General features: G+C 35.2%; 1 protein-coding gene across 1 annotated transcript; it reads left to right on the forward strand.

Moving 5' to 3' along the window:
* The first annotated feature begins 642 nt into the window (after positions 1–642).
* On the forward strand, positions 643–2,906 carry LOC128869381 (piggyBac transposable element-derived protein 1-like). The gene is made up of 2 exons (XM_054111931.1): positions 643–1,022; positions 1,086–2,906. Exon 2 carries the CDS (start codon positions 1,453–1,455, stop codon positions 2,308–2,310), a length of 858 nt encoding a protein of 285 aa, XP_053967906.1. The 5' UTR covers positions 643–1,022; positions 1,086–1,452; the 3' UTR covers positions 2,311–2,906.
* The last annotated feature ends 14,356 nt before the right edge of the window (positions 2,907–17,262 follow it).

Genomic DNA, 17,262 nt, shown 5'->3' on the forward strand with positions numbered 1-17,262 from the left:
GACTAGCTCGGACCCGACAAAAGAAATTTTCTAGACAATCTTGGTTTAAAGATCATTCATTTCTTTAACAAATATCTTCGTGGACTTGGCAAAATTTATTAAGTTTTCGTCATTACCAAATAAAATAAATTTTGACTACACATCATGTCAATACCTGACGCTACCGAATTGCTCAATACTTGTGTTGCGCATGAAACGCTCACTTTTTCCTAAATGCTTGGGTAAATATGAGCCTCCGTCAATTTCGAGCAAATTTTAAAATTGCAATTCTTTGGATCAATATCAAATAACTTCCTAATGACCTTAAAGCTTGCAGTGCCATGGGCGGTTGGAATATCATATTTCATAAATACATTACGGATGGACTTTGTGAGATGGCAATAGTCAAACATACAAAAAAATTGTTTGTTTTCGTGTATAAGAAACGTGTTAATTTCAGAAATCTTCAATTGATTAACCCTAGGACTTATACCCAACTTTTACTACGACTTCTTATACCCGGGTACAGGTGTGGCCAGTAGCCTGTTTTACCCGTTTTTTCTCATTTTTTCTGAGAAACAAGTTATTTTTTTTAATGCAATGTTGTAGCTGACTGTCTTACGAACATTTTAAGTAGTTATAAACATATATGTATTTGTAGCTTGCTTCTAAGAATTGCGCGCATTCTAAGTTATTTCTAAGAAGTCAATAATTTCTATTGTTGTTAGAATCTTTAGAATACAACCTTTTTCGCGCACTCTTAATTATTTAGAAGAAGACGTTATATTGTACCCTTGCTAGAATTTGCTGACAAACAACATTTGATATAATCCAACTACCTGGCAGGTAAGAAATGCTTCCAGAAACTTGAGAGTTGCAGCTATATAAACGGCAGTTTTGCGAGTTTATATTCATTGTAAGGCGTTCTTTTGAAGTGTGAAGTTGATTTATATATGTGAAAATAACAAGTCAAAAAATTTAAAATATTACAACATGGATAGCAGAAGGAACATGGAATATTTGTCTTCGAATCAATATATGTGGTAAATACAAATAACTCAAATATAATTTCATAAATGGAATAAAAATTAATTATTTTTATATAGATTATCTGACGCTGAAAAAGAGCAGTACATACAAAACCTGTTTGACGAAATCTCAGACGATGAATTATTTGAATTTTCCGACCCTGAAGGGGATGAAAGCGAACAAGTAGCAGTAGCAGATGGCGTGGTTGAATCGGATGTAGAATACCCTGATTACACAATTGACAATGCCCAGGTAGATGAGGCTGATTACGAAGAATCTGACAATGAATCCGATGCTGCAGATGATTCTGAGGAGATTAATTTGCGTGCAGCTGAATTCGTAGCACGTGATGGTACCATATGGGGCTCACAGCCACGACTTGCACGCCAAACTAGGCAACAAAATATTTTGCGACAGCGAAGTGGGCCCGCAAGATCAACTACTATGATGTCAATAGTCAATATTATAGTATGCTGCACCAACAAAAAAGGAGAAGCTACATATGCGGAATTAAACGCAAAACATCCAGAGGCGGAACCAAAAACATGGAAGAAGGTTACTTTGAGCGAAATGTATGCGTTCATTGGAGTGCTTATTATGACTGGCGCTAACTGCAGCAATGCCGAATGTGCGCCGGACTTGTGGTCGGTGGAAAATTGTCCATTATATCGTGCGTCAGTGGGCATTAACCGCTTTCAGGCCATACTGTGGTTTATAAGGTTTGACGATGGCAACACACGGGCACACCGTTTGGTAACTGACAAAGCTGCACCAATATCCGAGCTGTGGACCATGATGAACTACAACTCTGAGCAGTCATATAAGCCAAGTGAATATCTAACGGTAGACGAGCAGCTCTTTCCATATCGTGACCGCACCCGTTTCACGCAATACATCCCATCGAAACCGGCAAAATATGGCATCAAAGTGTGGTGGGTATGTGATGCCAAAAACGCATATCCATTGTATGGACAAATATATACTGGTCAAGCACCTACGGGACGGGAAACTAACCAGGGTGAACACGTGGTGAAGGATTTAGTAAGCCGCTTTCATGGAACCGCTCGAAATATAACGATGGACAATTTTTTTACATCCCTAAATCTACTGCAAAGCTTGTCATCCATGAATTTGACGGCAGTTGGAACTCTGCGGAAAAATAAGCCCTACATACCAAAGGAGATGTTGGCACGCAAAGATCGTGCAGAGGCGTCAAGTACATTCGGTTTTAGGCCCAACATATCCATATGCTCCTATGTGCCGAAAAAACAAGGCAGTTATATTACTATCATCAATGCATGACGATGATCACAGTTTTATAACAAGACAAAAAGAGGAGTGGACGTGATGGACCAATTGCTTAGAGAATATACTTGCCAAAGGATGACAAAGCGTTGGCCGTTGTCCCTATTCTTCAATATGATTGATTTGACGGCATTGGCAGCGTACATCATATATTATGAGAATAATCCCAACATCAGGTGCACCAATGCGAAGCGTAAGAGATTTCTTCGCCAGCTCGCCAAGGAACTCTCTATGCCCATAATTGAAGAGCGGTCGGTGAATCAGCAAGTGATGCGGAACTTCAACACAAAAATTGCAGTCGCGAGTTTCATAAGTACGGCCTTGCAAAGAAGTGCTGACAATAGGCCATCAACGTCTGCAGCTGCTGGTGCTAAACCAAAGAAATAGCAGGTTGGAAGCTGTTTTCTCTGCTACATCCATGACCAACACAGAAGACGAACGAGTAACATGTGCAGAATATGTCAGCGCCCAATACGCATACAGCATTCTTCAAATACATTTACATGTAATAATTGTGAAAATAATGAAGACAATTGAATAATATAAATTTGTTTGCATATTTAGTTATAAGAAATAATCAATAAAACAATATTTTATATAGAAAATAATAAATAAAAATGTTTTTCCTTAAAAAAATGAGAAAAAACGAGAAAAAAAGCTACTGGCCACACCTGTACCCGGGTATAAGAAGTCGTAGGTGTCAACTTTGAAAGCTTATATCTCATCAATGCATGGACCTAGCATTACAAATAAGACACCAATCGACGTATATTTACTTCGTTTTCCTATATCAAAAATCAAAAATCAAATCAATATCTTTTGCGATTTAGGAGCTACATCGTTCCAAAGTAGCTACTGGCCACACCTGTACTTGGGTATAAGTCCTAGGGTTAAATAAAGTAATATTCGCGGGCCCTTGATCGCAAATCATAACTTTTATATTCAGTCCAATTTTCGTTATTGCGGAAATGTTACTCATCACAATTTGATGTAACTCTGCACCATTGAAACCATTTTGGGAAATATAGTAGGAAAATACATACTTCCACTTAGAGCACAACGCCTTAACCATAAAAAAACAACATTTGTTCCCTATTCTGCTTTGACGTTGGCTTTTCCCAGGGTCCACAAACCTATCAATTATATCCTTACTTTTATTATAAGTAAGATCCGGCCTGATGCTAATATCATCAAATAATAAAATGCATATGCGTTCTGTTGTTAACGACATTGGCATCGAAACCTGGAACAACATACCTGATGGGGCGCCAACGCAAAAGAGATGATTTGTGTGGTAAACAAAAACCTAGATCGTCACGCATAAAAGAATATGCTTTAGTGCACATATAGTTCAAATTTTGTGCCAATGCCTTTTCGTCCATTATACCAACCTTTTTTGGTACTGCCGATCATTTTTGCAAAAGTTAAAGCATCGCTGCTACAACTTTCTTCCGCAATTATTGCACTCTTCAACAACTCAGAATATTTATTTTTTAGGTCATTATTATCTTTTTCAAGCTCCTCAATACGTTTATTTAATTTGACCGCGTTGCTCTGATAATAGCGAGCAGACTGAGCAAATCGTTTGCGAGTGGTTGTGGTTTCTAAGTCCACGCAGATCTGATTACTATAACTAGCCTGCCTGAATATTTCTCACACTCTTCTGGAGTTAAATCTTATTTATTTTTATTTTTACAAAATTTAAATTGAGGTATATTCAGTATAATCATATACATATATAAAACACGAAGCCCCACCCTCCGGAGATTTATAGTTTTCAAGTAATTTATTGTTAAAATTGTGTAATTTAGCGAAAGGTTATTGTTGTTTTGAATACAAGTAACCATATATTTTATGAATTGAAGTGAAATTTAGATCAAAATATGTGTATTATATTGGACCAATTTATAAGTGTATTATAATGTGTGCAAATATTGATAGTTATAAAAGTTCTTTATGAACCACTCTCTAACATCTCAACCAAGTTTCATTAAATAAATCATTACATATATATATATATATATATACAATATATATAATTGGCTTGATGTTGTTCCACAAATGGAGGGACCTACAGTTTCAAGCCGACTCCGAACGGCAGATATTTTTTTTATGTGGAGCTTTTTCATGGCAGAAATACATTCGGAGGATTGCCATTGCCTGCCGAGGGGCGACCGCTATTAGAAAAATCTTTTTCTTTTAATTTTGGTGTTTCTCCGAGATTTAAACCTACGTTCTCTCTGTGAATTCCAAATGGTAGTCACGCACCAACTCATTCGGCTACGGCGGCCGAAATTCAAATACAGTACCATATTAAAAAGCTACCTAACATTCTTTACTTCTAATCACCAATAAATTCTTATCGACTGCTGCTAAATTTACATAATTCAGTCCCTTACTGTTAACTTTTGGTGAAAAATGTATTCGTGGTGATTAGTCTTCGCGAAACGAGTACCCCTCAACATTCCACCTCGTTTATCTACCTCGTGCACTCATATTGAATGTGTACGGCTTTTCCACATTTGTGACATGTTTTGTCCTTCTTCAATTCACTCTTAAATGCATTTGAATTTCCACTAATAGCTATAGGGGTTTCCAAACAAAGATGTTAAAAAAATGCTATTTTCTAATATAAATGATCTGATGTTTATTTCATTATAAAGAGAAAGGTATGTCGTTAATAGTGGAAAATAATATCAGGCAAATTACCACCACGACCACGCTTGCAGGAGAATATCCTTTTCATTTTCGTCAGTTTTCCTTCAATTTTCCATAACCGAATTGCAAAGTTTCTGCCCTATGTCCTCGATAGCCTCACGAATTCCATCTTTGAGGTTGTTTAATTTTCACCGGATTCTTTCTCTCCCTAAATAACCTTTTCACATTTCTTTTTTCTCAAAAATGCGGTAATTCTCTTCTTCTAATAGTACACGAGTACTCATTTCCTTCAAAAATTAGTAATGCCATTTTGAAATCGTTCTTATTTAAAAGTATAATTTTCTTTACATCTACCAAAAATTGTTTTACAAATATCCTTTCAATTTTTATGCCGTCATTATTTTAACCTTTAACATCCAAATCACGTTTTCTGGGTATGAGGAGGTTTAAAATGCCTAATGCGTCATTAGAGCTGCCGTTGCAGCAATGGTATGTCAGGGGACTAAAAAACTCCCCGTCGTTTGGAACCGTCACGTGTTCCCATAACCTCAATGTATTTAAAGTATATTATTTGCTTTTTTCACTATTTACAGCTTTTTTCTTCGGAACCATGAGTCTGCTCCGTTTTGAGGTCAGGCTTATATTATTTTATTTATTGTCCTTTGAGCCATCCAACCAAGCCGAGAGCTGAAGTTGTTCTGACGTTCCCATAACTCCCAGACTCAAGGATGATAGAATACATGGTTGCGCCTTCCAAATTCACTGGGTCGTCAGAGCCCATGAATAAACCAACAAAAGGCAGGGGAATCGCTTGTTTGTGAAGAGGAAGAGTAGACGAGAGCAATAGAAAGTACCAAACACTAAAAGCTATATGCGCGCACAGGCATTCTTGCTACGACGTCTTCCGCATAAAAATCCAATAAACTGCATTTGGAGGCATTATATTAATATGTGTGGTTTCACAATTTAACACGCGGCACTTCGTTTTCATTTGCTTCTTTAGTTTAAATCTCACAAATCAAAATATTGCCAAGCCATTCACTAAATTTTTACAAATATCTCCTCATTTCGTTTGTTTGTTCGATTACATTGTATTGGCAAGGGCCCGACGTCAGACTTGTCAAAATTGCGAAAAATAAAGAAACTGTTTTGGAAAGGCTCCACCCTTAGTACTCAATTCGCCTTGTCCTGGACTTCTATTCATTTACATATGCATATGCCAGAGAACGTTAAATATAGATAATTCTCACGAGCTACGAATAGTGTGAGTTGTCAAAAATGAAGTGAAACCGCGAACACTATTTCACCTCGCTTAACTCGACAGCGGGGAAGTTCTTAACAGAGCTGATTACAGTGAATTATGTACAAGTACATTGGCTCTGCTCAGTTTTTGGTTTCTGTATGAAATCAAATTGACGAATGCCGACGGCATTTTGCAAGGCATTTGCTTGTGTATTTTTATGTTCGCTTGATAAACGAAATTTATTCAATCTACATATATTTTCAAACAAATACAACCAAATAAAGATTTAAAATCAAAGTAACTTTAATGTTTGTTGCTTTAATTTTATAAGAAGAATTTAAACAAAATACATTATAAAACGACCTTTTGTTGTGTGCGTTTTAGTAAATTTGATGAAAATTTTCACTAATTTTTCGAGTCGAAATTAATTTTAGACAAGAATTCAAAGAGCATATTGGTATATTGATGAATATATGTATATGTACATATATCAATATATGTATATATACATATATTTTGTTAGTTATATTTGTGCAAAAGTTCAATTGCATCTTCAATTCTTATAGTGTTACAAATGTATCTGCACACCCACTGCAGCAACAATGACCTATCTCACGACGCATTGCCTTATCATATTTATGTGCATTTGAATATGCATTTTTTGTTCCTTTGCCAAACGAAATTTTTTTCAATTTACATATGTATATTACAGGGAATAATTCATATATGTATGCATTTTATAGATAGTACAAAACTTTGAAAATTTAAAATAAATAAAAGAAAACTTCAAAGGAACGTATTTTCATACATACATATATGGGACAACTAAGTTCTATTGCATCTTTAATAAATATAGTTAGTGTTGCACGCATATGTATGCACTGAAGCAACATGGCCTACCTCACGAGCATCGTCTTATCATATTTCATGCAATAATTAGGGAGTAAATATTCGAATGATCGAATTCCTGCAAATGCTAAAACAACTTCTTCTGCATATGCATCGACATGTGCATGTGCGTATATGCACACTTGATGCCCTAACTATATATACATATATGTACGTTAAATTGATCAAATCAAAAAATTCTGTATACAAAACGATTCATTACCAGGCACACAGGAAGATGGCATATGCAAATATAAATATGTGAATTGAATTCAAGCAAAACAATTCTTATTAATATACACATATGCATGTACATACAACCGCACACACAGGGCACTCACTTTATAATGTCAAAATGCGTATGTCGTTCAAAGCTAAAATTCTATGCCTAGCGACTACAAGAACAAAATGCAGTCATAGACGCAGGCGTAGCGGCCATCATTCTAGTTGCCATTCGCGGCGGCGCCGAACAGTTTCAACTATTGTACTGTGCAACAAAAACTCATCATCAAAAAATTCATTGATAAATTCGAGCTCATAGTTCTAAGAGCAAGTACTTTCATTCATAAAACGAGCCGCCCATATGCCAATTTTCTCGACAATTCGAAAATAGTCAATATTGGAATATTTCGCGTAGAATTATTTGCCAATATTTGATAAATCTTGAATTTTTGTCAAGTCGAGTGCCCGCGGCTTCGTACATATGTATGCATCAATATATGTATGTACGTAAATATGTGTATATGTACAATGCTGTGCCTATGAATGTGCGCTGCGCCTTTGAATGCGCGCTGGATTTCTTGCGAAGTTTTACCGTTTTATCTTGAGCTGTGGCTGGTGAGCACACATACACACAGCATATACATATGCGCAAATGTATATAAATTCACAAATTTACATTTGCATATGCCATCTTCCTGTGCGCCTAGTAATGAAGCGTTTTCTATAGAGGATTTTGATTCAGTTGGAAGGGATTCAACAAAGTTTTACAGACACCAGACAGACAGACATTACATATTTATATATTAATTTTGGATGATTTGGAAAAATTCAAATATATAGGTCATATTAAAAAGCTACCTAACATTCTTTGCTTCTAATCACCAACAAATTCTTATCGACTGCTGCTAAATTTACATAATTCAGCCCCTCACTGTTAATTTTTGTTGAAAAATGTGTCTATGGTGAAATTGTCTTCGCGAGACGAGTACCCCTCGAAATTCCATACGTTCCTGTCATTGAGACTTCTCTATACATTAACGTTCTCTGCATATGCATGCATATACAAGGCGAATTGGATACTGAAAGTGGTTTGACATTTAAGCAAAACAAACTAATGAAAACGAAATGTAGTAATAAATTGTAAATTGAGCAATTGTATTTTTATGCGGATGAAGCCGTGGCAAGAAAGTGTGTGTATGTATATAATTTCTTGAATTTAGTAGTTTCTATTGCTTTCGCTACTCTTCCTCTTCACAAACAAGTTGGTGTTTTTTTTGTAACAGTAGTACTAAACCCTGTCAGTGTCGTGTAAATCACGGTCGTCTTCATATAGGCCCTGGAAACTTGCTGTTTCAACATATTGGGTCCAGAGAGAGAGGGGTGCTAGATGAGTGGTTCAAATTTTGTGCCAATGCCTTTTCGTCCATTATACCAACCTTTTTTGGTACTGCCGATCATTTTTGCAAAAGTTAAAGCATCGCTGCTACAACTTTCTTCCGCAATTATTGCACTCTTCAACAACTCAGAATATTTATTTTTTAGGTCATTATTATCTTTTTCAAGCTCCTCAATACGTTTATTTAATTTGACCGCGTTGCTCTGATAATAGCGAGCAGACTGAGCAAATCGTTTGCGAGTGGTTGTGGTTTCTAAGTCCACGCAGATCTGATTACTATAACTAGCCTGCCTGAATATTTCTCACACTCTTCTGGAGTTAAATCTTATTTATTTTTATTTTTACAAAATTTAAATTGAGGTATATTCAGTATAATCATATACATATATAAAACACGAAGCCCCACCCTCCGGAGATTTATAGTTTTCAAGTAATTTATTGTTAAAATTGTGTAATTTAGCGAAAGGTTATTGTTGTTTTGAATACAAGTAACCATATATTTTATGAATTGAAGTGAAATTTAGATCAAAATATGTGTATTATATTGGACCAATTTATAAGTGTATTATAATGTGTGCAAATATTGATAGTTATAAAAGTTCTTTATGAACCACTCTCTAACATCTCAACCAAGTTTCATTAAATAAATCATTACATATATATATATATATATATACAATATATATAATTGGCTTGATGTTGTTCCACAAATGGAGGGACCTACAGTTTCAAGCCGACTCCGAACGGCAGATATTTTTTTTATGTGGAGCTTTTTCATGGCAGAAATACATTCGGAGGATTGCCATTGCCTGCCGAGGGGCGACCGCTATTAGAAAAATCTTTTTCTTTTAATTTTGGTGTTTCTCCGAGATTTGAACCTACGTTCTCTCTGTGAATTCCAAATGGTAGTCACGCACCAACTCATTCGGCTACGGCGGCCGAAATTCAAATACAGTACCATATTAAAAAGCTACCTAACATTCTTTACTTCTAATCACCAATAAATTCTTATCGACTGCTGCTAAATTTACATAATTCAGTCCCTTACTGTTAACTTTTGGTGAAAAATGTATTCGTGGTGATTAGTCTTCGCGAAACGAGTACCCCTCAACATTCCACCTCGTTTATCTACCTCGTGCACTCATATTGAATGTGTACGGCTTTTCCACATTTGTGACATGTTTTGTCCTTCTTCAATTCACTCTTAAATGCATTTGAATTTCCACTAATAGCTATAGGGGTTTCCAAACAAAGATGTTAAAAAAATGCTATTTTCTAATATAAATGATCTGATGTTTATTTCATTATAAAGAGAAAGGTATGTCGTTAATAGTGGAAAATAATATCAGGCAAATTACCACCACGACCACGCTTGCAGGAGAATATCCTTTTCATTTTCGTCAGTTTTCCTTCAATTTTCCATAACCGAATTGCAAAGTTTCTGCCCTATGTCCTCGATAGCCTCACGAATTCCATCTTTGAGGTTGTTTAATTTTCACCGGATTCTTTCTCTCCCTAAATAACCTTTTCACATTTCTTTTTTCTCAAAAATGCGGTAATTCTCTTCTTCTAATAGTACACGAGTACTCATTTCCTTCAAAAATTAGTAATGCCATTTTGAAATCGTTCTTATTTAAAAGTATAATTTTCTTTACATCTACCAAAAATTGTTTTACAAATATCCTTTCAATTTTTATGCCGTCATTATTTTAACCTTTAACATCCAAATCACGTTTTCTGGGTATGAGGAGGTTTAAAATGCCTAATGCGTCATTAGAGCTGCCGTTGCAGCAATGGTATGTCAGGGACTAAAAAACTCCCCGTCGTTTGGAACCGTCACGTGTTCCCATAACCTCAATGTATTTAAAGTATATTATTTGCTTTTTTCACTATTTACAGCTTTTTTCTTCGGAACCATGAGTCTGCTCCGTTTTGAGGTCAGGCTTATATTATTTTATTTATTGTCCTTTGAGCCATCCAACCAAGCCGAGAGCTGAAGTTGTTCTGACGTTCCCATAACTCCCGGACTCAAGGATGATAGAATACATGGTTGCGCCTTCCAAATTCACTGGGTCGTCAGAGCCCATGAATAAACCAACAAAAGGCAGGGGAATCGCTTGTTTGTGAAGAGGAAGAGTAGACGAGAGCAATAGAAAGTACCAAACACTAAAAGCTATATGCGCGCACAGGCATTCTTGCTACGACGTCTTCCGCATAAAAATCCAATAAACTGCATTTGGAGGCATTATATTAATATGTGTGGTTTCACAATTTAACACGCGGCACTTCGTTTTCATTTGCTTCTTTAGTTTAAATCTCACAAATCAAAATATTGCCAAGCCATTCACTGAATTTTTACAAATATCTCCTCATTTCGTTTGTTTGTTCGATTACATTGTATTGGCAAGGGCCCGACGTCAGACTTGTCAAAATTGCGAAAAATAAAGAAACTGTTTTGGAAAGGCTCCACCCTTAGTACTCAATTCGCCTTGTCCTGGACTTCTATTCATTTACATATGCATATGCCAGAGAACGTTAAATATAGATAATTCTCACGAGCTACGAATAGTGTGAGTTGTCAAAAATGAAGTGAAACCGCGAACACTATTTCACCTCGCTTAACTCGACAGCGGGGAAGTTCTTAACAGAGCTGATTACAGTGAATTATGTACAAGTACATTGGCTCTGCTCAGTTTTTGGTTTCTGTATGAAATCAAATTGACGAATGCCGACGGCATTTTGCAAGGCATTTGCTTGTGTATTTTTATGTTCGCTTGATAAACGAAATTTATTCAATCTACATATATTTTCAAACAAATACAACCAAATAAAGATTTAAAATCAAAGTAACTTTAATGTTTGTTGCTTTAATTTTATAAGAAGAATTTAAACAAAATACATTATAAAACGACCTTTTGTTGTGTGCGTTTTAGTAAATTTGATGAAAATTTTCACTAATTTTTCGAGTCGAAATTAATTTTAGACAAGAATTCAAAGAGCATATTGGTATATTGATGAATATATGTATATGTACATATATCAATATATGTATATATACATATATTTTGTTAGTTATATTTGTGCAAAAGTTCAATTGCATCTTCAATTCTTATAGTGTTACAAATGTATCTGCACACCCACTGCAGCAACAATGACCTATCTCACGACGCATTGCCTTATCATATTTATGTGCATTTGAATATGCATTTTTTGTTCCTTTGCCAAACGAAATTTTTTTCAATTTACATATGTATATTACAGGGAATAATTCATATATGTATGCATTTTATAGATAGTACAAAACTTTGAAAATTTAAAATAAATAAAAGAAAACTTCAAAGGAACGTATTTTCATACATACATATATGGGACAACTAAGTTCTATTGCATCTTTAATAAATATAGTTAGTGTTGCACGCATATGTATGCACTGAAGCAACATGGCCTACCTCACGAGCATCGTCTTATCATATTTCATGCAATAATTAGGGAGTAAATATTCGAATGATCGAATTCCTGCAAATGCTAAAACAACTTCTTCTGCATATGCATCGACATGTGCATGTGCGTATATGCACACTTGATGCCCTAACTATATATACATATATGTACGTTAAATTGATCAAATCAAAAAATTCTGTATACAAAACGATTCATTACCAGGCACACAGGAAGATGGCATATGCAAATATAAATATGTGAATTGAATTCAAGCAAAACAATTCTTATTAATATACACATATGCATGTACATACAACCGCACACACAGGGCACTCACTTTATTCGTCAAAATGCGTATGTCGTTCAAAGCTAAAATTCTATGCCTAGCGACTACAAGAACAAAATGCAGTCATAGACGCAGGCGTAGCGGCCATCATTCTAGTTGCCATTCGCGGCGGCGCCGAACAGTTTCAACTATTGTACTGTGCAACAAAAACTCATCATCAAAAAATTCATTGATAAATTCGAGCTCATAGTTCTAAGAGCAAGTACTTTCATTCATAAAACGAGCCGCCCATATGCCAATTTTCTCGACAATTCGAAAATAGTCAATATTGGAATATTTCGCGTAGAATTATTTGCCAATATTTGATAAATCTTGAATTTTTGTCAAGTCGAGTGCCCGCGGCTTCGTACATATGTATGCATCAATATATGTATGTACGTAAATATGTGTATATGTACAATGCTGTGCCTATGAATGTGCGCTGCGCCTTTGAATGCGCGCTGGATTTCTTGCGAAGTTTTACCGTTTTATCTTGAGCTGTGGCTGGTGAGCACACATACACACAGCATATACATATGCGCAAATGTATATAAATTCACAAATTTACATTTGCATATGCCATCTTCCTGTGCGCCTAGTAATGAAGCGTTTTCTATAGAGGATTTTGATTCAGTTGGAAGGGATTCAACAAAGTTTTACAGACACCAGACAGACAGACATTACATATTTATATATTAATTTTGGATGATTTGGAAAAATTCAAATATATAGGTCATATTAAAAAGCTACCTAACATTCTTTGCTTCTAATCACCAACAAATTCTTATCGACTGCTGCTAAATTTACATAATTCAGCCCCTCACTGTTAATTTTTGTTGAAAAATGTGTCTATGGTGAAATTGTCTTCGCGAGACGAGTACCCCTCGAAATTCCATACGTTCCTGTCATTGAGACTTCTCTATACATTAACGTTCTCTGCATATGCATGCATATACAAGGCGAATTGGATACTGAAAGTGGTTTGACATTTAAGCAAAACAAACTAATGAAAACGAAATGTAGTAATAAATTGTAAATTGAGCAATTGTATTTTTATGCGGATGAAGCCGTGGCAAGAAAGTGTGTGTATGTATATAATTTCTTGAATTTAGTAGTTTCTATTGCTTTCGCTACTCTTCCTCTTCACAAACAAGTTGGTGTTTTTTTTGTAACAGTAGTACTAAACCCTGTCAGTGTCGTGTAAATCACGGTCGTCTTCATATAGGCCCTGGAAACTTGCTGTTTCAACATATTGGGTCCAGAGAGAGAGGGGTGCTAGATGAGTGGTTCAAATTTTGTGCCAATGCCTTTTCGTCCATTATACCAACCTTTTTTGGTACTGCCGATCATTTTTGCAAAAGTTAAAGCATCGCTGCTACAACTTTCTTCCGCAATTATTGCACTCTTCAACAACTCAGAATATTTATTTTTTAGGTCATTATTATCTTTTTCAAGCTCCTCAATACGTTTATTTAATTTGACCGCGTTGCTCTGATAATAGCGAGCAGACTGAGCAAATCGTTTGCGAGTGGTTGTGGTTTCTAAGTCCACGCAGATCTGATTACTATAACTAGCCTGCCTGAATATTTCTCACACTCTTCTGGAGTTAAATCTTATTTATTTTTATTTTTACAAAATTTAAATTGAGGTATATTCAGTATAATCATATACATATATAAAACACGAAGCCCCACCCTCCGGAGATTTATAGTTTTCAAGTAATTTATTGTTAAAATTGTGTAATTTAGCGAAAGGTTATTGTTGTTTTGAATACAAGTAACCATATATTTTATGAATTGAAGTGAAATTTAGATCAAAATATGTGTATTATATTGGACCAATTTATAAGTGTATTATAATGTGTGCAAATATTGATAGTTATAAAAGTTCTTTATGAACCACTCTCTAACATCTCAACCAAGTTTCATTAAATAAATCATTACATATATATATATATATATATATACAATATATATAATTGGCTTGATGTTGTTCCACAAATGGAGGGACCTACAGTTTCAAGCCGACTCCGAACGGCAGATATTTTTTTTATGTGGAGCTTTTTCATGGCAGAAATACATTCGGAGGATTGCCATTGCCTGCCGAGGGGCGACCGCTATTAGAAAAATCTTTTTCTTTTAATTTTGGTGTTTCTCCGAGATTTGAACCTACGTTCTCTCTGTGAATTCCAAATGGTAGTCACGCACCAACTCATTCGGCTACGGCGGCCGAAATTCAAATACAGTACCATATTAAAAAGCTACCTAACATTCTTTACTTCTAATCACCAATAAATTCTTATCGACTGCTGCTAAATTTACATAATTCAGTCCCTTACTGTTAACTTTTGGTGAAAAATGTATTCGTGGTGATTAGTCTTCGCGAAACGAGTACCCCTCAACATTCCACCTCGTTTATCTACCTCGTGCACTCATATTGAATGTGTACGGCTTTTCCACATTTGTGACATGTTTTGTCCTTCTTCAATTCACTCTCAAATGCATTTGAATTTCCACTAATAGCTATAGGGGTTTCCAAACAAAGATGTTAAAAAAATGCTATTTTCTAATATAAATGATCTGATGTTTATTTCATTATAAAGAGAAAGGTATGTCGTTAATAGTGGAAAATAATATCAGGCAAATTACCACCACGACCACGCTTGCAGGAGAATATCCTTTTCATTTTCGTCAGTTTTCCTTCAATTTTCCATAACCGAATTGCAAAGTTTCTGCCCTATGTCCTCGATAGCCTCACGAATTCCATCTTTGAGGTTGTTTAATTTTCACCGGATTCTTTCTCTCCCTAAATAACCTTTTCACATTTCTTTTTTCTCAAAAATGCGGTAATTCTCTTCTTCTAATAGTACACGAGTACTCATTTCCTTCAAAAATTAGTAATGCCATTTTGAAATCGTTCTTATTTAAAAGTATAATTTTCTTTACATCTACCAAAAATTGTTTTACAAATATCCTTTCAATTTTTATGCCGTCATTATTTTAACCTTTAACATCCAAATCACGTTTTCTGGGTATGAGGAGGTTTAAAATGCCTAATGCGTCATTAGAGCTGCCGTTGCAGCAATGGTATGTCAGGGGACTAAAAAACTCCCCGTCGTTTGGAACCGTCACGTGTTCCCATAACCTCAATGTATTTAAAGTATATTATTTGCTTTTTTCACTATTTACAGCTTTTTTCTTCGGAACCATGAGTCTGCTCCGTTTTGAGGTCAGGCTTATATTATTTTATTTATTGTCCTTTGAGCCATCCAACCAAGCCGAGAGCTGAAGTTGTTCTGACGTTCCCATAACTCCCGGACTCAAGGATGATAGAATACATGGTTGCGCCTTCCAAATTCACTGGGTCGTCAGAGCCCATGAATAAACCAACAAAAGGCAGGGGAATCGCTTGTTTGTGAAGAGGAAGAGTAGACGAGAGCAATAGAAAGTACCAAACACTAAAAGCTATATGCGCGCACAGGCATTCTTGCTACGACGTCTTCCGCATAAAAATCCAATAAACTGCATTTGGAGGCATTATATTAATATGTGTGGTTTCACAATTTAACACGCGGCACTTCGTTTTCATTTGCTTCTTTAGTTTAAATCTCACAAATCAAAATATTGCCAAGCCATTCACTGAATTTTTACAAATATCTCCTCATTTCGTTTGTTTGTTCGATTACATTGTATTGGCAAGGGCCCGACGTCAGACTTGTCAAAATTGCGAAAAATAAAGAAACTGTTTTGGAAAGGCTCCACCCTTAGTACTCAATTCGCCTTGTCCTGGACTTCTATTCATTTACATATGCATATGCCAGAGAACGTTAAATATAGATAATTCTCACGAGCTACGAATAGTGTGAGTTGTCAAAAATGAAGTGAAACCGCGAACACTATTTCACCTCGCTTAACTCGACAGCGGGGAAGTTCTTAACAGAGCTGATTACAGTGAATTATGTACAAGTACATTGGCTCTGCTCAGTTTTTGGTTTCTGTATGAAATCAAATTGACGAATGCCGACGGCATTTTGCAAGGCATTTGCTTGTGTATTTTTATGTTCGCTTGATAAACGAAATTTATTCAATCTACATATATTTTCAAACAAATACAACCAAATAAAGATTTAAAATCAAAGTAACTTTAATGTTTGTTGCTTTAATTTTATAAGAAGAATTTAAACAAAATACATTATAAAACGACCTTTTGTTGTGTGCGTTTTAGTAAATTTGATGAAAATTTTCACTAATTTTTCGAGTCGAAATTAATTTTAGACAAGAATTCAAAGAGCATATTGGTATATTGATGAATATATGTATATGTACATATATCAATATATGTATATATACATATATTTTGTTAGTTATATTTGTGCAAAAGTTCAATTGCATCTTCAATTCTTATAGTGTTACAAATGTATCTGCACACCCACTGCAGCAACAATGACCTATCTCACGACGCATTGCCTTATCATATTTATGTGCATTTGAATATGCATTTTTTGTTCCTTTGCCAAACGAAATTTTTTTCAATTTACATATGTATATTACAGGGAATAATTCATATATGTATGCATTTTATAGATAGTACAAAACTTTGAAAATTTAAAATAAATAAAAGAAAACTTCAAAGGAACGTATTTTCATACATACATATATGGGACAACTAAGTTCTATTGCATCTTTAATAAATATAGTTAGTGTTGCACGCATATGTATGCACTGAAGCAACATGGCCTACCTCACGAGCATCGTCTTATCATATTTCATGCAATAA

Source organism: Anastrepha ludens, chromosome X (assembly GCF_028408465.1).
Source record: "Anastrepha ludens isolate Willacy chromosome X, idAnaLude1.1, whole genome shotgun sequence".
NCBI classification, from domain to species: domain Eukaryota; kingdom Metazoa; phylum Arthropoda; class Insecta; order Diptera; family Tephritidae; genus Anastrepha; species Anastrepha ludens.